The following is a 20,770-nucleotide window of genomic DNA, read 5'->3' as shown; positions in this document are numbered from 1 at the left end:
CCACTTAAACTCACACCAACACATGTTATCTGTTAAGCAATTAGAAATCTGCATCCTATATTCCTGCTGACGTTCTTCTTTTGGGAATGTCAGGATTATAAGTCTGGGAAACGTCTTCATGACAACTTTTGTTTTATGTTGTTCCTTTATTGTATTGGCCTGAGGTAGATTTTCTCTCCCTCTCTCCAGGCACAGTGGTGGGGGTTGTGATTTACACAGGAAAGGAGCTGCGCAGTGTCATGAACACCTCCAACCCACGACACAAGGTACAGTAGCGGAAGCAGAGCCTGGGGACCCATATTAGGTCATTTAGTTTTCGTCTGTCAGATTTTCACAGCTAAGTTTAAATTTATAATTGATATTTAATTTTAGTTTAATTAATTCATTTATTCTTATTTACATGTATATATTCTACTTATATTAATTTTGCTCTGTTGCATCTTATAGGTAGGTTTGTTTGACTTGGAAGTGAACTGTTTGACTAAGATCCTGTTTGGGGCCTTGGTGGTGGTGTCACTGGTCATGGTGGCACTCCAGCACTTTGCTGGCCGTTGGTACCTCCAGATCTTTCGCTTCCTGCTCCTCTTCTCTCACATTGTACCCATCAGGTGAGATATAATGATTCCAGCAATACATCTGTGGGGCTGTATTCTATTAAGGTATGATGACGTGAAGAGAACGGCTCTACTTTTCTGATTTAACACAGCTTGCGGGTAAATCTGGATATGGGAAAGATGGTCTTCAGTTGGATGATTAAGAAAGACTCCAAGATCCCTGGGACGGTGGTGAGGGCTAGCACCATACCTGAGCAGCTTGGACGCATCTCCTACTTGCTGACTGACAAAACAGGTTAGAAGGCGGGAAGTGGCCATGAAAAGCAGCCTAGCTTCAAGGCAGATCTGGTTGTGTGCCCAAAAGAAGCCTGTAGCCACTGTGTGGAGTCCTAAAATGAAAGGTTATAGTGCCGAGGATTTGCCAAGGAAGTATCTAGTTGGACCGACTTAAGTTGTTTCCTTCTCTGGGGGGGGTTTGCTCTGTGGAGGGGTTGCTGCTCCCGGTGACCTGCTACTTATTGGACCCTTAAATCATAAAAAACCCCTGAAGTCTGTCATCCAAACACACCTTTGGAGCACAGCACCTCCACCAGTGAACTTCCTTAGGTGTGAGGTTTTGGTCGTCAGATTTACAGCCCTTATGCCCAATAAAATGATCAGCAGTTTCCCCATCCAGAGTGTGATAAGGCTTGGGGAGGGGGGTCTGCAGCTCATGTGAGGCCCCAGACGTTTTTCTGATATACTAGCGGAAAATGCTTTTTAAAGGAGTGTGAGGATACAGAGGTTGTGTGTTGTGCCAGAGGGAAAGCTTCTAGCTTTCTTAACAATTATTTCCAGTCACAACATGTGACATACAAACTTTGTTTAAGTGAATGATTAATGTCTGCAAACCCCACCAGTGTAAATATGGTTGTTGTACAACAAATCTTTATAGAGATTTGAAGTCTTAGTTTCTCAATTTTGCAAATTTCAAACACTATAATGTGGTAGTTATTCTTGTAATTAACTGTAATTAACTCTTCCCGGTCTAATTATGGTGGAAAATTCAAATGACTGTTACGTAATTTATGCCAGGGACCCTGACCCAAAATGAAATGGTGTTCAGACGGCTCCATCTTGGAACTGTGGCGTATGGGATGGATTCAATGGATGAAGTACAAAGCCATGTCTTCAGTGCCTACACACAGGTAATAAAAAAAACAACAAAACAACTTTGCAACATTCTGTGTCTGTCCAAGAAACGAAATGACCATCTAAAAAACAAACAGAAAAGAAAAGATTGAAATTCCACAAGCTTGGGAAAAGGGTAAAACAAACAGACTTGCACATTGTTTTAAGAAACATATCAGTTTGTGATTATTGTTTGGTTGAATGCTTCCTGACCTCAGATGACACTCTTTGTCCCCCTTGACACCAGAGGTTAGTGAAGCAGGAAACAGGATTAGCCCATGAGCGAAGCACTGACCGGACTTCTTTAATGACGCCACCATTAACCTCTGGAACGCACAGCTGTCTAAAAATAGCAAGGCCACAAATGCAATGTTCATATTTTCTTAACACATCTGGTCATGGTTATAGGCACCTATCACAGCAGTGATTGAAGTTTGGTTAATTCAACAACTAGTCTCTTCCTATTAAACCTACACATCAGCAGTTATATGTTGAAGTTCTAGTGTTCACATACCTTGTGTATTTTTCTGTTCTGTTGTTTATAATGAGCCGTGGTTGAGCCTCTCTTAGAGAAGCGTTGGCCACAAAGAAACACTCCTGTTGGAGAGGCTTGTTATAACTCTTCAGATTCTTGTATGTGCTGCATTTTTCTTCAGCCCACTCATGACCTTCCAGCATCCAGAGCACCAGCAGCCACAAAGGTCCGCAAGACCATCAGCAGTAGAGTTCATGAAGCTGTGAAGGCCATCGCTCTGGTCCATAATGTAACACCTGTGTACGAGTCCAACGGGGTGACAGACCAGGCTGAGGCTGAGCAGCACTATGAGGACACATGCAGGGTCTACCAGGCGTCCAGCCCAGATGAGGTATGGTGGCTGCACAGGCCCATATCACATTACTGCAGTTTCATTGTTGACCGTGATGTTTTGTTGGTTTGGTTTTTTTTCTTTATCTTCAGAGCAATTACATGCTACTGATTTTCCACGTCTACAGGGCATGCGCTGAAAATTTTAAAATAATTTCATCATCTTGACTTGAATTCAAACAAATTACTTAACATTTTCAAATCAAATCAAATTAAATGTATTTATACAGCCAAGTAATAGAAGTCTGTTCATGTTCAAGTTGCATGTATTGTGCTCTCCAAGTTCAAAAAGTCACATTTATGAGCAAAACTATTTTTTTGAGAAATCAGATGCTAGATGATAATTAGATATCAAATAATCAAATATTAAGGTTCCCCTCCAGGTATGTTTAAAGACTCTTGTTTTGTATGTACAGTATCTACCACCCTTCATCTCTCTTGGATCTTGTGACCCTTAGTCATCCAAAACATTTATGTCCTTGGTTGGTAGGAATTCTTTGAACGTCAGGAAGAAGGCTGTGGAATTCGACTTCCATTCCATTTCCTGTATGTAAATACGGATTTCCTTAATGTGCTCCACGGCCCATTGCACTTGTCCCCTTTTGAATTTCTTCTGTTAGCTTACATTCATTAAGTGCTGCATATCTGCCCTGATTAAAGAACTGGTTGGCATTGTTGGTAGACAAAGCAGCTGTTTAACCATTTTAGTGTCACACTGGAAAACAATTGAAGCTGTTTTCTTTGAACTGCAGTTGCCTGAGAGTTGAGCCGTAGCAGTCTGGATGCAGTTTGATTTCTTAAAGCTTCCAGGAAGTCTTAACATTTGGTTTTGGCTGTGAGTACTATGGACACAGTGCCTGTGACTGTTAAATACGTGTTTTTTTTTTTTTTTTTCCTGAAGCAGATAAAAAGATACCTACAAATACATGAAAGTAGGTTAATGTACTTACATGTTAATATTGGAATAATCTTATTCAGGTGTAACCATCAAATGATGACTTTTAAATGATTCAGAATAGTCACAGTAGTACCTGAATCATTGATTTCTCATCTCACAAAAAAAAAAATGCCTTGTGGTTGTTGTGAGTCAAACTAGCTGAATGCAGCATTATTCAGTCCAGCTAGAAATTGCCAGCCAACCCAGATGCCGCTGCTACAAGGTGGTGCTGCTGTTGTGGCAGACACCAAGATCCACAAATGCCTCCCCTATGAATATTTCTAGACTGTGACTAAACACAAACTTCATATTTCCCAACCTGGATGACAAACATTATGGTAGGTTTTCTGACGTTAACGTGCTCCTGGCCAAGCTTTGTCAGACATACTTGGTTGTGTATTTCCAAAATAAGCAATTTCAGAACCACTAGAATCTCCAGATTTAAAATGGAGTCTGAAAGTGGTGATATTTGTTGCTTTTTCTCATCTGTGTCCATTTGGCCACTATGCTATTAGTGCTGTCAGAAGATGGATGATGAATTGGGTATGTGATCTGGCTTCTGGTCTGGAAGTTATTGGGCAATGTCATCTCCCCTCTCTTTTCTCCCCCCACACATGCACACATCACCATTGTATTAATGGATGTCATCTGTTGTGTCCTTCAGAAAGGTTCAAACGAAAGCAATATTTGCACTTCAGAAGGGGACATCTCCCTGGTTTATCAATCAATAGCCTTGAGTGCTGAAAATGTTTGAGCTATTGATTACAGTTAAATGGTTACTGTGCTCCCTGACAGGCTTCTCTTTCAAGTGTGCGCTGCCTGTGTTCTTTGTAATCCAAGTAATGGAACATCATATTGACATAATGGTTTTACTGTGAGAATATTAATAAAAAAATCCAAGCAGCAGCCGCTTTTCTCTCTCCTCCTGTGTGGCGACGATATTTTAATTATTCTTTTAAACACATAAAGCATCATGTGCCTGATTAAATATTGCATCTTTCTCTGCCCTGTGTCCAGTGGTGTAGTTTTAATGACCACTTACTGCGATCCTTACAATGTGGCGTTGATAGGTGTCGCTGGTGCAGTGGACTGAGAGTGTTGGGCTCACACTGGTGGGAAGGGATCAGTCCTCCATGCAGCTGCGGACCCCTACTGGCCAAATCCTGAACTTCACCATTCTGCAGATATTCCCCTTTACCTATGAGAGCAAGAGAATGGGCATCATAGTGCGAGTATGTTTATTTTTTTGTGATGAATTTATGTCTTGCTTTGTTTGAAGTGAAATGTTTGTTTTAACTTGCTTGTTGCTAGGACACAAATTGTTATTTTGCTGCCGCCTCTCACATAGTATGTAAAAACTGATTCATATTAAAGAATATTATCTGAGGAAAAACCGTAGCTTACAATGACCTCTGACTAAGTCTGATGACGGACTTTATTTTTCTTGGCTGGACTACAGCCCAGTAAGTCTGGGATTCTGAAGTTCAACTTCCTCATCATAACAATTTTCAAACACCGTTCAAATCCTTTGTGAATACCAAAATAAGTTGCGTATTTCTAGGCAACACAGAATCATAAAATGGTTCTGACTGCAAAGTGTGAGTGAAACAATGGTGTGCATTTTATATTGTGGTGTATCAGGTGTTTATATCCTGTCATGTTTCCTAGGATGAATCAACAGGAGAAATCACTTTCTACATGAAAGGTGCTGATGTGGTGATGGCAGGCATCGTCCAGTATAATGATTGGCTGGAAGAGGAGGTAGATGTCCTTCTTTTTATCACAACTCATGATCTAATGACAAGTTTATTCCCACTTAATTAACATACAGATCCAACTGACTTTATAACTCGCGGATTCTGATTGTTGTTGCTGTTTTCTAGTGTGGGAACATGGCGAGGGAGGGTCTGAGGGTCCTTGTGGTTTCCAAGAAGTCCCTTACAGAGGAGCAGTATCAAGATTTTGAGGTAAGAGCACTCACTCATGACATCAGACCACAGCTGAGGGACATTCACTCTCACTCTCTTTGGCCTTTGTCAAGTGAAGCCATTGCAGTGTGTAAACCACACAAATATCAACCATGTGTTTCACTTCTTTTTTGCTTCACTCGCACCCAGAGTCTGTTGACTGTCAAAGAAAATGCAGACTGATATTCTACACGGACATCTCTAAATGTCAGATTGTGTTCTCGGGTAATTGAGCTAACCTCTGAACCCTCCTCCCTCCTCTATTGCTTGTACACCCCACTTCCCACGCACACACCCAGCCCCCTCTCATTGTTTGAGCAGGGCAGGGCCGACTCCCCTGCAGTTTTCAGCCCCAGGCCCAGTGCTGAAGTGTATAATTGTGTGAGCAGAGCTGGTGGGCAGTAGTGAGTCATCAACTGAGTCAAACACACACACACAGAGTTTGTGTTCCTGTATGAGTCACACTCATTATTTTTGCTTTATCTCACTCACAAATTGACATGGAACTTGAACTGGAGCACTGAAGATGGGCGTTAACCCATTGATCACATCTCCTCCGTGCATCAAGCTTTTTAAAAACACACTGTCTTTCAGGGCTGCTCCCAAGCAAATATTGAGAAATACTGAGGAGTTTGGACTTTCATTTTTAACAGAAACTATAAATATCTTATGTCGAAGTTACAGGGAAAGTTGAAAGTCACATGTTCATGCTGCACACAAATTAATCTCTGTCTGGCTTGCAATATTCGGATAGTGTATGCAGACTGGATCGATAGATAGATAGATAAATATAACTTTATTGATCCCCAAGGGGAAATTCACCTGGAGGATACATTGATATTTCTTGTTTCTTGTGTTTCCCCTGCAATGACTTCACCTTATTCATTAATTCATTCATCTTCGACTGTTTATCCATTTTTGGGCCAATCATTGCAGAACATGCAAACTCCACAAAGAAAGGCCCAAGGCCTGGGAATCGAACCAGTGACATACTTGTTGGAAGCAACAGCACTAATCACTATTCCACTGTGCTGCCACAGACTTTACCCTATTTTAATCCAATTTCATCTCTTTCCACTGAAAGTATTCCTACCCCCTCCCCCCCTCCCATTTACTCTCCAGGCACGGTATGTCCAAGCCAAGCTCAGCGTCCATGACCGCTCTCTGAAGGTGGCCACAGTGATTGAAAGTCTGGAGATGGAGATGGAGCTGCTGTGTCTGACTGGAGTGGAGGACCAGCTCCAGACCGACGTCAGGCCCACCCTGGAGATCCTCCGCAACGCAGGCATCAAGGTCTGAGGAAGGGAGGGGCACGACCTCGTACAACACAACAGTAGCAAATTACTAAAAGCAAAACACAGAAACAACACACAGAGCAAGGCATTTTTCATAACTCATTTAAAATTACATAAAATTTAAATGAATCATTTGGAAGTGGCACTCCTTACATTGTTAATACAGGTAATTTGACCATGTTTATATGGGAACAACCGTTTGGTTTTCAGCATGAGAACCAGAAAGCTGACTAGTTACTGTGGTAAAAGTTAGGCTGATACTTCCCATTGCGTTTTATTTAAAGGGTAAATTCACCCTAAAATAAAATCAGAATTCCTCTCTTAGCGCTCTAGTTTTATCTTGCTATGTATGTTTTCTTTTGTGTATTTACTCAAATTCTGTCAGTTTTTCATCATTTAAACTCATTTAAACTATTCCAGTAAAAATGTTGTGGATAATTGGCCGTGTTCAGGTATCCAGAGTAACAGGAGCACTGTTCCTGGAAAGTCATGTTTTACTTTATAAATGTCATCCCCAATTAATCTGAGTGGAGGCAGGAACCTGTGTGATTAATATCTCAAAAACCAAGCGAATAAAAAACAACAAAACTATACGCTACAGTTAAGCGACACACTGATACTACTGTACCAATCAATCAATCAATCTGATTTGTTTTCGAACAGATTAGTGCAGTTCAAAGTGCTTCACAGATGAATGATGAGCCAAAAAGAAATGTACAAATCAAATCAATCTGAGTTTTACAATATTGGTAAAAAACTAACTTAATAATAGAAGAACAGATAAAAACTGAATAAAATGCAGTTGGCAACCTCATTATAATCAAAGACAGATTAAAGACAGATGCAAAAAAAAACAAAAAACTAAATAAAGTGACATGATTGAAAATCCTGTCTACATAATTCATTCTTTTATGAAGCGCAACATCCAGAACAGTCCCATGAAGAATCAGTCGGAGACAGAAGTGTGTTTTTCTGATACCAATCTCTGTGATGCCTCATGTTTGTCTCCTGTTTGAAGTACAAATGCTTCAACACAGATAAGTCCACATGCCTTCACTGCAGACAGTCACAGGTTGCCTGATCGAGACAGTGATTAGGTCTTTGATCTCTGAAAGGGAGCTTTTGCTTACTAATTTCACTGACAGGTTTTTTAAAACACACACAGTTTGCTTTGATTTATTGATGTCTTATAAACACATACATTCTCTTGGGTTTTTGTGTAGGTTTGGATGCTGACAGGAGACAAGCTTGAAACAGCCACATGCACGGCTAAGAACGCCCATCTGATCACCCGAAACCAGGACATCCATATCTTCAGGCCCGTAAGTGCAGGACAAGGACTCATCCTGCTTTTTGGTTGTATATGAGGTGGGAAATATTTGATTTTAGTATTGCAGGGTTCATCTTAGTTCAACGCAGCACTGGCAGTTTCCTGACTCTGTCGACCCACGGGCATCATGTGTGACCAAGGTCCATTTGCTTGTGGTCATGCAGCCGCACACAACTACGCATGCAGCCCAAGCCAGCATCTGAATAACCGCAGCTGAATAAATCACCTCCCACCAGCGAAACCATCCAAGCCACTGTCAAAAAGAACAAACAGATCCTCGCTCAGCCAGAGAGGAGAAACCAGCTGAACCACTCCCAGAGGGAACACACAGAGGGCTCACTTCCTAATTTGTTTTGCAGGTTTCGGGCTCTTTTGCCGACTTTGATAGTCCCCCCTTCTGCCTTCCCCTCTGGAGCTGTGCCAGAGCTGAAGGAGCTCTGCCATATAGGAAGGTTACAACTTGCGTACAACTGCGGTTACTGGAAGAGAATAACAATGGTTGGCACAGCTTTAAAACCTGCGTCCCAGTGGACGGGGGAGTGCTGACTGGGCCTGCAACACATACATCTGGATTAGCTTCCTTGCAGCCACCAATGGCCTGATCTGGATTGACGTATGAATAGTCAGCGGTTGAAGGATATTCATACCGGAGCATACGTCCCGTTGACAGATTAACACCATGCCCTGTCAGTGCTGCATTTTTGGAGAATTTTGAAGTCTATATTTGAACGTAACATAAGTGTGAGGAAACTCAGTTGACTTTATGTTTTCCCACTTCCCGTATTTCCTTTCCAATTAAGATTTCAGTACCACTCGTGTCTTCATTGACTCGAATAATCATTTAATAAATCTTGCACAGTTAAACGTGAAAATCAAATATTTTATTGTGTTTTATTAATGCATTTGTCAACAAGTATAACTTCCTTTGTGAAGACAAGAATCTGTCAAAGGACCTATGGGCATAGCATAAATATTTTCACTATCACATCATCAATCCACAATATATACATGAGCACACAGAGCCATTTCCCTTCTCTCTCCTTCCTCCTTCTCTCCTCCTCCCTCACTTTGTGTTTCTCCTCCCACCGTGGTTTGGCACCATGAAAACATTAATTGATTTTAACTCATTGCCAAAATTTCCCATCCACCACCAAAAAGGGAGACGCTAATTCAGTTTGTTAAATAAATCTGGTCATTTAATCAGTTTTCTGCCCTACGTTGTTCAGCTAAAGTTTAAATGCATTCGACCCATTATAACATAAATAGAATAACATTTATGTCAGCTCTTTTACTCTATATAATGTTATACCTCATCACAGGTCAAATGCCTGTTTTGTAAACTAGGTGAAAATGACTAAAGTAAAGAATCAGTTCAGTTCCCCTTCAGCCAGTCAGAGATGTGGCAGATATTCGGTTGCTCTAACGTTTGCCGTCACTGCAGCTGCAGGAGTGAAAAAACCTGATGCTCTTCTATTTGATAACAATCAGGATGCAAAAGCTGACAGATTGGCGCCGCAGATAATTTTTTATGTTGTGTGTGTTCTTTTATGTGTGCATGCTTCCATTTGCATGCATTTATAAATGTGGTTGCCATTGCTATAGGTGACGACGCGAGGGGAAGCCCACCTGGAGCTCAACGCTTTCAGGAGAAAACACGACTGCGCTCTGGTGATATCAGGGGACTCGCTTGAGGTAAACCCTGAGAGTGTACGCGCGTGTGTAACCCTCCTCCTCCCACCGATTCACCTCTCCTTACGAAAGTCTGACATGCATTCTGTGTGATACATGATAAAATCGCTGCCATCGAAGCATCTCTGGAAGTGGTATCTGTGGTTAGAGTCATTCTCTAGGCTGCAGTAGGAGTTTAACTAGGTCTTAAGGATCCACAGCTGAGATCAGTTATATTGTGGTGGCCTGAATTGCTCACCCGTTTGTTTTTGATGCCGTATCTTTGCAGGTTTGTCTGAAATATTATGAGTATGAGTTTATGGAGCTTGCATGCCAGTGCCCTGCTGTGGTTTGCTGCCGATGTACCCCCACCCAGAAGGCTCAGATTGTCAGGCTGCTGCAAGAACGCACAGGCAAGCTCACCTGTGCTGTAGGTGAGTAGACAATAGAAACTGCCCAACAGTTTAAGTGTTTGTTTGTCTTTTTAACGTCTTCTCCTTTTACACATCCTCTTGAAAATGTATTAATAGATTTCAGGCAAAAGCAGTTCAGCCATTACTGGTGAGTCACTGTCCCTCTGTCAAACAGCCGGTGATTAAAGTTGCTTAACTGAACTCAGCATCAGTCAGTCGAACTTCTGAAATCAGGTCATCAATCATTATCTTATTTGAAAAATACTTTCATCAGTATGTTCTGCAGTAAATACAGCTCCTGTATATCACTCAGCTCCTTTATTTGCCAAATTCAAAACTTCCATTTCACGTTTCCTTGGCTTTAGTCCTGAACTCCTTATCGCGCCAAATGAAGGGAGTGTCTCTTGAAATAGGTGCATGCCATTATGCTCTTTTAACAGTTTTTATCAGTGAGTCAGTGATGTGAATCCTGACACCTCCATGGCTTTTGTTTTCTCTTAGGGGATGGAGGAAACGATGTCAGCATGATCCAGGAAGCCGACTGTGGCGTGGGAGTGGAGGGAAAAGTAAGATTTGCTCCATCTCATCGGTTCACATTGACGTGCTGCTCTCACAGATTTTCTCTTTGCGTTTCCTGGCAAGATTTCTCTCTCATGTCCAGAGAAATGTAGAGGGACGAGCACACAGATGATTCCTCTTTATGAGGATCTATTGTCTGAGCAGAGGAAACAAAGATGACAGGATGCTTTTGTGCTTAAGTAAAAGTAAGCGTCTCTCATCACCCTGCTTTCTCTTGTACCTCCCTCTGTTTGGACATTTCCTGTCAAGATGGTCATCTTACTCTGACATGGACCTCATACGGTGAATGCATCTGCAGTGACATTACAGCATTTGGGAAATTTGCACATTTGTCTTTTTTTTTTTTTTTAAATCCAGAAATGTAGTTCAGAAACTGATACCACTCTCAGATTAAGCTGGAACCAGCTGTACCAATATGAAGTGGTGAAAAAGTAGGCTGGACCCTGCACTACTCACAAGGCCAGGACTGAGTCTCATGCATAAAGAAAAACATATTCACATTCACATGCACTGCTGCAGGTTGTTTCCAACTGATTTTAAAAAGCTGCAGGTATTCAGCACAAAAGAGGAGCATTTTCCTCAAGGAACATAAAAGAAACAACAGCATTGTGATGAAAACTGCAAAAAAAAAAAAAAAACCCAGCGACACATGGACTCAGTACTGGACTGGTTATGAGCTGTGAAATAATTACAGTAGTTGTTGTAATAACTTGTTATTGGCCAATGTTTGGATGTTTGGCTTGCATACTTATAAAACTACTAATTAATTTCCATTTTTCAATAAAGATCAGATAAAAATGAGAATTCTACTTCTGATATTGCCATTTTTTAGTTTGTTGCTTTTCTTTTTTTTTTTTTTATATAGCTAAAAACTTTATATAGCTAAAAACTTATCTGATTTTGTTTTCTCAAATGCGAAAATTTGCTCCACAATTTCCTGATATTTTAAAAAACAAATGGTTAATTCAGAGAGTACCTGGCAGATTATTAATAATTAGGAGGGTGATTATTTGCTGGCCGACTTTTTATCCATGATCAATATGGTGTGTTCATTTTTCAGTGTTTGATTTGTTTTTCAGGAGTAAAACCTTCAGGTCTCATGTCTGTATTCTAATGCAAGCCTTTCCATTTCTGTGCAGTATTTTTCCTTTCATCCTCATATATTGTAACGTAATTCTCATTACAGTCAGCACTCAAAGGCCTTCTCTTCGGATCAGCAAAGACTAGTTGTGTCTCCTCACTGCCCTCTGTGCTGTGTGTTTGACAGGAAGGAAAGCAGGCCTCCTTGGCCGCCGACTTCTCGGTGACTCAGTTCAAACATTTGGGCCGTCTCCTCATGGTCCACGGTCGGAACAGCTACAAAAGGTCTGCGGCCCTCAGCCAATTCGTCATCCACAGGAGCCTGTGCATCAGCACCATGCAGGTAGAGTGCGACTGTAACATGTTAATCAGCTGTTATGAACTTATAACTATTGTACTATGTCGCAACAGTGAGTTTTCTCAGACCACAGAACTCTCCATCCAAGTTCCACATAGCTCATAAAATGGAAACATCTGTCTCAGATTATATTGTACATCACATACTATGTTTATCAGAGCAGTAGAGAAGAAACAGCAGACATGAACACACATTTTCAATATTTCTGCATTTTAAAACATCAAACATACCTGTCAGTTCTCATCCAAACAAGTTATTTCCAGGAAAAAGTCACCTGTCAAGAAGTGTAAGTTTAACAACTTACATTTGATTAATTTTGACCTGATAGAACAGGTAATCCTCCATTTTATCCTCCAGCTTCAGCTACTTGTGTTTTATTATTTCAAACACAATAAGCCACAGTGGTTCTATAGGACTGGGAAGCATTAAATCACAGTTTAGCCTACTGTAACTGACTTTCTTTGGGTTGTAATGCTCTGCCAAAGGCTTTGTTCCTCCACTGTAGCTGTATATCTGATAGTTTTCACTGCTGTATGGTGAACACTTGTCTTGTGAGTCTGTTTTTTGTATTTTAAAGGTGTTAAGTTTTACACTTTAAAACTCAGAATTTCCTCAGAAATTGTAAAATGATGTAAAATGGATCCACAACACTGCCGATGGAAGGCAGAGAGAAGTTTCAGGGGAGGTCATGGCAGGGCGGGGTCCACAGTGACTCACAGGAGTGGGCTCATGGTGCCCTTCAGAGCCCCCCTACGTACACACAAACACACACACTTGATACCGTCCTTAGTTCAATTCCCATGTCCCAGTCCAACCTCCGCCCCCGCAGTGGAGGGACAGCCCGTGACTCACTGCATCAGGGACTCTGGGGTTTTAGGGGGGCCCTCCTCCACATGTCTCACATTAACACTGACCACAGCTGTGACCCGTCGGCTTTGGAGCTGCCTGGACGGCAGACTGACTAGCTGACTGCTCACTACTGGCATCGTCCTTATGTCGAAGGCTCATGCCAACGTGAGTCAGTGGAGTTCTCTCCGCTGGCTGCACTGCGGCAGCATGAAGGTTGTTGTGGTGATTTAGCTAATTGATTTAGTCAAAGTGTGATTACCTTTTCATTTATGCATTACCACGACAGGTTAATATTGCAATGTCATATCCTTCATTCCCTCCTGTTCTTAATTCCGTCTGTAGCATTTGAGAAGTGATGCCCCTCATTTCTGTCTTCATCACCTATATTGAATTCATATGAAAAGAAGAGTGAATTAATTCCTTCTCTGTCCCCAGGCGGTTTTCTCCTCCGTTTTCTACTTTGCTTCAGTCCCACTCTACCAAGGATTTCTGATTATTGGGTAAGAACAGCGATGACTTATCAAGAGAGCATTTGGCTGCCTGGTCTCAATGGCATTTCCTCTGTGTTGAAATGTGAGAAGGGGAAAATGTGAAAGTATTGACCACTCCACTGATGCATCTCTAATGAATCCAGCAGTGAAATGTGTAAAACTTTTTTTGGTCCCTGTGCCATTTTCTCCTGCTGATGCCCCCCTCCTAACCCGCACCACTCCGCTCCACACTGAAGACACACAATGTTGTCTGTTTCAGCTACTCCACTATCTACACCATGTTCCCCGTCTTCTCCCTGGTGTTGGACAAGGATGTGAAGTCAGAAGTTGCCATGTTGTACCCAGAGTTGTACAAAGATCTCCTGAAGGTATATCCTGAATTGTGATCTCCTATGTGTTACAACACAGCAAATAAATAAATAAAACATGACGATGTCTTCTTCCACCTCACAGGGTCGGCCTCTGTCTTTCAAGACCTTTCTAATATGGGTCCTAATAAGTATATATCAAGGTAAGAAAGATTTCATACAAAATGCTGATGATCATAGTCAGTAACCACAGCTGAGAGAGACCCATAAATTAAAAATGAGACATGAGTTGTGAGGTCAGTGCAGTGAATCACAGAGTCATCAATTTCCACACACACACTCAGCTGCTCTAGAGGTTGGCCAAATCAGATCAGAACAGAAATGAGGATCAGATGTTAGATTTTGGCTCCCAGTAAAACAAAGATAAAAGCGGGTGACACATTGCTCTTCAGCCCACACACACCGTCACAGAAGTTTTATAATGTCTGAGGACCTTACACGTCAAAACCCAAGGTCAATATCAAATGCAGAACATTTGCAGTGAAAAGCATCTGGGGGATAATACGAAGCTCTGCCCCAAAGCCTTCTACTGAAGTCCATCAGAACATGAAACACTCAATTTAATGGCCCATCTCAAGACACTGTATATTCTCAAGTTATGTTTCTTGGTTTCCAGCCAATAGCTCCATATATCAGCTACAAGATTCAGTGACAGGTTAAGAATTCTGCTCCTGTTTATTTTGAAAGCCTGGACAAAGAAAATTATGATCTCTTCTGTTTTTCTTCACCAATTCAGATATTCTCATTTTACCGCATGCTTATAGTGTGTTTGAGCATGTGTCATATACAGATCAGAGCAGTTTAGAGGATTGAGTTGCCAGTTAGTTTACATGTTACTAAAAGAACTAAACACAACTACTACACTTTTGCAACTAGCAAAACGAAGCTTTCACTGAAAGTTAATGCCCATTTCGTTCTCTAACTGATGAGGGATTAAAAGCTGTAACTGTAGCTGTGCTTCACGAGTCGCCACTAAATGTAATATATGTGTCTTTGGACTGTGAGAGGAGGAAGCCGGAGTATTGGGCACACGGAGAACGGAAAAACTGCACAGAAACCCAGAACCGCTGATGCCTGGCTTGTTCCCCTCAATAAACACCACTATTGGTCTGGTTTTTTCTTCCTTCCAAAGGCAGCATCATCATGTATGGGGCCCTGCTGCTCTTCGAGTCAGAGTTCGTCCATATCGTCGCCATTTCCTTCACCTCTCTCATCCTGACCGAGCTGCTGATGGTCGCCCTGACCATTCAGACGTGGCACTGGCTCATGATCGTCGGCGAGCTCCTGAGCTTGGCCTGTTATGTCGCCTCACTTGTCTTCCTGCACGAGTTCATAGGTGAGTGAACAAAAACACAGACACGCTCATACTTGACCCACGGCAGCTGCAGCATGGAGCCTGTGGTGCTATATTTCATAGAGACGGAGAAACAAACAGTCTGCGTTCATTTCACTGAAGCCTGATTGATGTTTTTGTGCTTCGGGCGACCTTGAAATAGTACGTCAGCATTCAGTCAAAAGTGGGACCCGCTCATTCACATTTTTCCTCTGGTGTGCAGTAAGCTTTGGTCTGCCAGATAATAGGAAGTCTAAAGGTGAGTGCAGTGACAAATAGTCCTGGTGTGGGCCAGACTCAGGCATACTGTAGTATCAAAGAGGAAATGCCAACAGTGCTGTCAGTTTCCTGTGTTCGGTAGAAAACACCCCAAAGAAATATTTTTCTCTCTGGTGTCAGATAAGAGGAGTTATTGCAATTGGACACCTGAAACATAAACAACTTTTACAGCAGCGGGGAGAGTATTGCTGGTGTTTGTGTGGTGCTCAATCACACCCATGCTTGTTGCCAGGCTATTGGCTGTTTATTTACTTGCACCCACTTAAAACAAAACAAGCCAAATTTAGTCATTCCACATTAAGAGACGTGACATGTACAATACTGTGACCGAGAGCTCTGCAGGCCTTTATTTTCAGCTTTATGTGGGGTGTGGAGTTCCACTCAGCCTACAATCTCGACCACTGAGGATCATGACTGGTGTGTGGTTGAGCGTACCCTTTTTGGACACTTCTCCTCAGTCTTGATGTTACACCAGAATAGACTTTGGCCATTCTCCTGTTTGCATGTGTAGTCCACACACTTAATGACACTTTTGAATGACGTCAGCATGAAACAGTTCTCCCGAATTTACGATAAAACTGAACTGATGTGATTCCAACAGTCCAACTTCCTGATCAGATCTGGTGTTAACGCCCCATCACAGGTGGTCAGCTCAACTCTTATTCCGCCTCTTTATCAGTTTCCAGTCACAACTGGTGATAAGATGTCACGCTCACTTCCCTGCTTTACGCTGCTCTTTCCAAATACAGAGCTACATGGTGGTGGTGTTAGTGTTGTGCCTACCGGTGTGTGAGTGAAGACAATGAAATGAGGTTTTATTCATTTAAAAAAAGTCAAACATTTCCAGTTCATTGTGAAACTGTTGGGATTTTAGAAGACGACGCGGCCTTTCGCTTCATCCAGACCACGGCTGAATGTGGTTTGAGTGATCGGCCCTCAGACCTGACATTTGTGCATTCACACCTCAACTCGGAGCTGACCGACTGAGACTCGCGTTAAAACCAGATCTGAACAGAGCTTCAGTCAGTTCCTCAGTCTCATCCTGACCTTTGGCTCTTTGTCTGTGCCAGACGTACATTTCATCACCACGGTGTCGTTCCTCTGGAAGGTGACCGCCATCACGCTTGTCAGCTGTTTGCCGCTTTACATCCTCAAGTACCTGCGGAGACGCTTCTCTCCTCCCAACTACTCCAAACTGACCTCTTAAAGAGCGCGAGGAGCCACCGGCCTCGTCTGTGAGGGAGCACAAAGAGCGGCCTCTACCTTCATTCAGCAGAACCGGCGGTTAGACCAGAGAATCAAACATGGATTTATGCCCTTTAATTTGTCCAGAGTTGTGTCAGGGGCAGATTGTTTACTGAGGGGGGAGCGTGCCTGATTTTTAAAAGAGTTTTACTTGCTACATGTGTCTAATGCAAAAACTAGCTGATGGCTGCTTTTTGGGAGTTTGACTCCAAAAAACATAAATAATGCAGGTCAAGTTTGCTTTTCAGTCATGATAATCTCATCAAGAGAAGCCAGTGAAAGCAGTGGGAGGCTCTCTCAGATTCATAGACGTGTCATTTGCACTGGAGGCTGATTTCCTCTAATTTATATTTCCGTCTGAAATAATGAGGCTGTTTTTATTATACACTCAAAATTGACGTAGCACTCTCACTCAGGACTTGATTCACTCTCTCCTTAAACAGAGATTTACAAATAGAGTTTGAGAATTACATGGTTAAAAAAGCTTACCGGCTAGACTTTGCATAAAACACACGTCTGCAAGTTTGTGTATTTGTTTATGCGTCACCCGACTCTGCAGCCTCGGCACGGCGGAGGTGGTGCGGTTGTTTATTTTAACGTGACCTGTGATGTCTGATGTTAAATTTGTCTTCGTCTCTTTGTGCGGACCCTGAGTCGTTAGTGTTTGTGGAACGCGGTCAAACCGGCCGCGAAAGCAGTATCGGGTTATTTAGAGCCGAAACCTTCCGCCGGGGCTCCCAACGGGCTCGGCGTCCGCAGGGGAATGTGCAGCCTCTCATGTGGCCAGTCAGGCAGGCCGGCCCCAGCCACGCTTCAGCATTGCATGATGACTCACTGTAACAGTGACCTAAAGCCATAGATGAAAATAGCCGTGTGACTGTTGTCCGGCTGCCCCCATTTCATGTCACCCACCACCTCTCACTGCTACTAACCTCTACAGTTCAGCTGTGAAAGGGAAAAAAGGGAACAAACCACCTCTAGTCAGTGAAATCCTATGTGAATATTGTCGAAGTATTACTGCTGCACACTGAGAAAAAGAAACGGTACGTTACTACTGTCAGTTCACGCCTCACATTTCATCAGACTTAATGTAAATAATACTCAGCTAACAGAACTACACGCCTCTTTTCCCTTGTTTTAGAAACAAAAAGAATTATGAGGAATTCCTGAGATGATTGTCCAAGGTGCCATAACTATTTATTTCTCTGTTGCTGATCAACTCAAATTTTTACTTTTTATCCACAAAATTCAACAACTTGTTTGCACAGAATGTTTTTTTTTTCTTTTGTACGTCTGATCGTTATATTTTTCTGTTGTGATGAGACAGCAAAACAGAAATGATATTAAAACTATCTGGCTGCTTGTAAATAACATTTTATCTTTTTTTTTTCTCTTTAATTTATTAACCTATTTTATTTAACAGTGATTATTGCACTCAGATGAGCAGAACAAAAAGGGAGAATCGTGTTGATGTCAATGTTGTGATGATTAATAAATCTCATGTTTTCTTTTACTCGTGTCATTTCTCTTTCTCAGATGTGGTATTCAACATGTCACCCAACACAACAGCCTGTGTGTCTTCTGTGTCAGTAGTTTTTAGAGTCCTACGAAGCTTAAATTACACAGACGTTTATTTTTTACTAGGATCAGTTAATTGCTGGTTTGGGCCTTTTTAATTGGACAAAAAACATATCCTTAAGAAAGTAAAAAGGACCATAACAGCCACAGAATGTCATCCTGGAGCTTAACTACAGTTAATGACCTTTTCTTGAATTATAACAGTGGAACCAATTTAGCTCAGCGTTGCCTAGAGTGACTTGAGTGGCCTCAAAATACGTCACAATGATTAATCCCAACTCTACACGGTCACGTGGCCTTAAAGGGTCCTTGATAAGAATAACACGTTAAAAAATGAATTTTATATACATACCTTCTATATCCATGCTTGGAAACAGAGTTTGGACTGAAAGTTGGTGTGCTTAAACATTTAGTGGTGAAGCTCCACTTGAGTTGCTGATGAAGTCAGACAGGACACACAGGCAGGCTGCGGGGGCTGCATGTTTGGCACTGTCTCACCAGAGGAGGGAGTCCCTGATGCCTGCAGACATCTGCGTTTTCACATCCTGCATGTTGTACACAGCCTGAAACTACATCAGCACTCAAAAGAGCCCGAGCACAATAAGACGAGTCCATTTTTAAACTCACTGGAAATGAATAAACTCGGCGTTTAACGTGCGTTTCGTTAAAACTAAACCGTTGACATCCAGTTGAGTTTGAGTTTTGAGACGTAATGTTGTTAATTGTCCGTGGAGGTTACAGGCTGTAAAAGCAGTGAAGCTTACATGACGTTTCAGCCCAGCGATGGTTTTAGTTGGAGCAGCTTCTCTGCCATAAAATCCTTCCCTTTTTTTTTATAACATGCAGTCGAGCACCTCAGGGCCGCATGTTCAAATTAAACCTACAGTGTATGCCCAACTTTTTTTCTTCTCATTCCACTGCCCAAATACGTAAGTTATACCATTAAAAGAAACCATTTAACTTAATCAGTCCCATGAAAACTGAAATTCCACTCCAGAGTCAACAGAGCTGCCCACTAGCCTTAACATTGGTGCTCTTTCCTGCTCTCTTCCAGCTCTGGAGCCCCCCCGAGCTGGTGCGCTGCCAAATGCACAGTCCAATCAGGCTCTGGGCAAACTTTGAAATCAACCTAGCATTTTTACTGGTTTAGTTATATTTATTTATTTATCTGTTTTTTGTTTTTTTTTTGCATCCAACACAAAGTAGCTTACAGCTGTTACATAACAAATCCAAGCTAATTGTCACGGAGCATTTTATCTTTGGCACTTCAAGACAGGAATTTGTTTCCAGCTTGGAAACATCTTGGTTTCTGCTCCCAGTGGAACCGAGAGAGAGAGAGAGAGAGACTACTGTGAGAATACAACAGAATGCACCACAAACTGTCACAAAGTCCTGATGAGAGCTGTTCACGCAGATGGCACCAGGCAACCAGGTCCTCGGGCCTCGGGATCCAAATCTACAGTTTCCTGGCGAGACCGCTTGACCTCCTGCCACCCGGGTCACGTCCGACTGGCTGGCGTCCTAACGAAGTCACTCGCGCCGACTCTTAATTTGCATCATCTTCCCGTCATTACAAGCCACATTAGGGTTGTCTGCTTGGATGCAACAATCTGTTTTGAAATAACAGAAACCCTCCATGGACCATTTGGACTGACACCAACCAGCGAACAAGCCGGTGCAGATGAAATGTTTACTACACACTGTTACTGCTCTGGGTAAACACTGGATTTGGCAGTGACAGGCCCCCTAACAGAAATGTTGCAAAGCATGAACACACACCCTCCTCTGGCACTATATATAGCTCTGCGGGCCTGGAAGGCTTTGATTTGTTTGAGTACCCAGCGATGTTAAAGACAGGCCACAAATGATCTCTAATGACAACTGTTAACACCTCCCACAACAGCAAGATCACTTTAAGACCGAGCGGATTAAATCCATTTTTATTTTCTGAACTGGTGCATCGGTGGTGACTGATTGTGATTGCGGAGGCTGAAATGCCGTCAGCTGTTGTTATGAATGAAGCCGTTATGGGAGAGATGAGCTGAGATTCTCCCTCTTGTTTTGACTACCAAAGTATTATCCGCCCGTATTGTGTTAGGATGGATACAAAGAGAGGCTGAAAGTTATGAAATACTGTAGAATATAATTGGAAACCTGGACGGGACAGAAAATGGTCTTGACAAGCAGATGAGGGAGGTGATATAGTTTCTGGGGATTTCATACTACTGCGCTGAAGAGGGAAAAATCTGTGAGCTCTCCTTCCACTTTTCCACTGGACTTAAGACACTTGAATTCTTTCTACAAACATTTGAGTATTGATCAGAATCCTGTTACATAAGGAGGCGGTCTCGTCCAACGCAGTGGATGTATGTAGTTTCCATGTTGACGGAACGTATTAGTTCATTCACACG

At 42.2% G+C, this 20,770-nt stretch overlaps 1 protein-coding gene across 1 annotated transcript in view; it reads left to right on the top strand.

The window, feature by feature from the left end:
- Window positions 1-18,288, top strand: part of atp9a (ATPase phospholipid transporting 9A) — a 28,232-nt gene extending 9,944 nt beyond the window's left edge. Inside the window, exons 10-28 of the mRNA XM_029506339.1 lie at window positions 190-266; window positions 448-608; window positions 707-849; window positions 1,629-1,741; window positions 2,381-2,590; window positions 4,597-4,758; window positions 5,195-5,287; window positions 5,410-5,493; window positions 6,616-6,786; window positions 8,012-8,110; window positions 9,721-9,810; window positions 10,076-10,220; window positions 10,701-10,765; window positions 12,046-12,201; window positions 13,501-13,565; window positions 13,816-13,924; window positions 14,010-14,067; window positions 15,057-15,260; window positions 16,607-18,288. Of these exons, the coding sequence (XP_029362199.1) occupies window positions 190-266; window positions 448-608; window positions 707-849; window positions 1,629-1,741; window positions 2,381-2,590; window positions 4,597-4,758; window positions 5,195-5,287; window positions 5,410-5,493; window positions 6,616-6,786; window positions 8,012-8,110; window positions 9,721-9,810; window positions 10,076-10,220; window positions 10,701-10,765; window positions 12,046-12,201; window positions 13,501-13,565; window positions 13,816-13,924; window positions 14,010-14,067; window positions 15,057-15,260; window positions 16,607-16,743 (2,342 nt within the window). The 3' untranslated portion in view covers window positions 16,744-18,288. The remainder of the gene's footprint in view (window positions 1-189; window positions 267-447; window positions 609-706; window positions 850-1,628; window positions 1,742-2,380; window positions 2,591-4,596; window positions 4,759-5,194; window positions 5,288-5,409; window positions 5,494-6,615; window positions 6,787-8,011; window positions 8,111-9,720; window positions 9,811-10,075; window positions 10,221-10,700; window positions 10,766-12,045; window positions 12,202-13,500; window positions 13,566-13,815; window positions 13,925-14,009; window positions 14,068-15,056; window positions 15,261-16,606) is intronic.
- Window positions 18,289-20,770: the final 2,482 nt, after the last annotated feature.

This window comes from Echeneis naucrates, chromosome 7, assembly GCF_900963305.1.
Source record: "Echeneis naucrates chromosome 7, fEcheNa1.1, whole genome shotgun sequence".
NCBI classification, from domain to species: domain Eukaryota; kingdom Metazoa; phylum Chordata; class Actinopteri; order Carangiformes; family Echeneidae; genus Echeneis; species Echeneis naucrates.
Note: the sequence above shows the minus strand (reverse complement) of the source record. Positions and strands in the feature narration are given on the sequence as shown.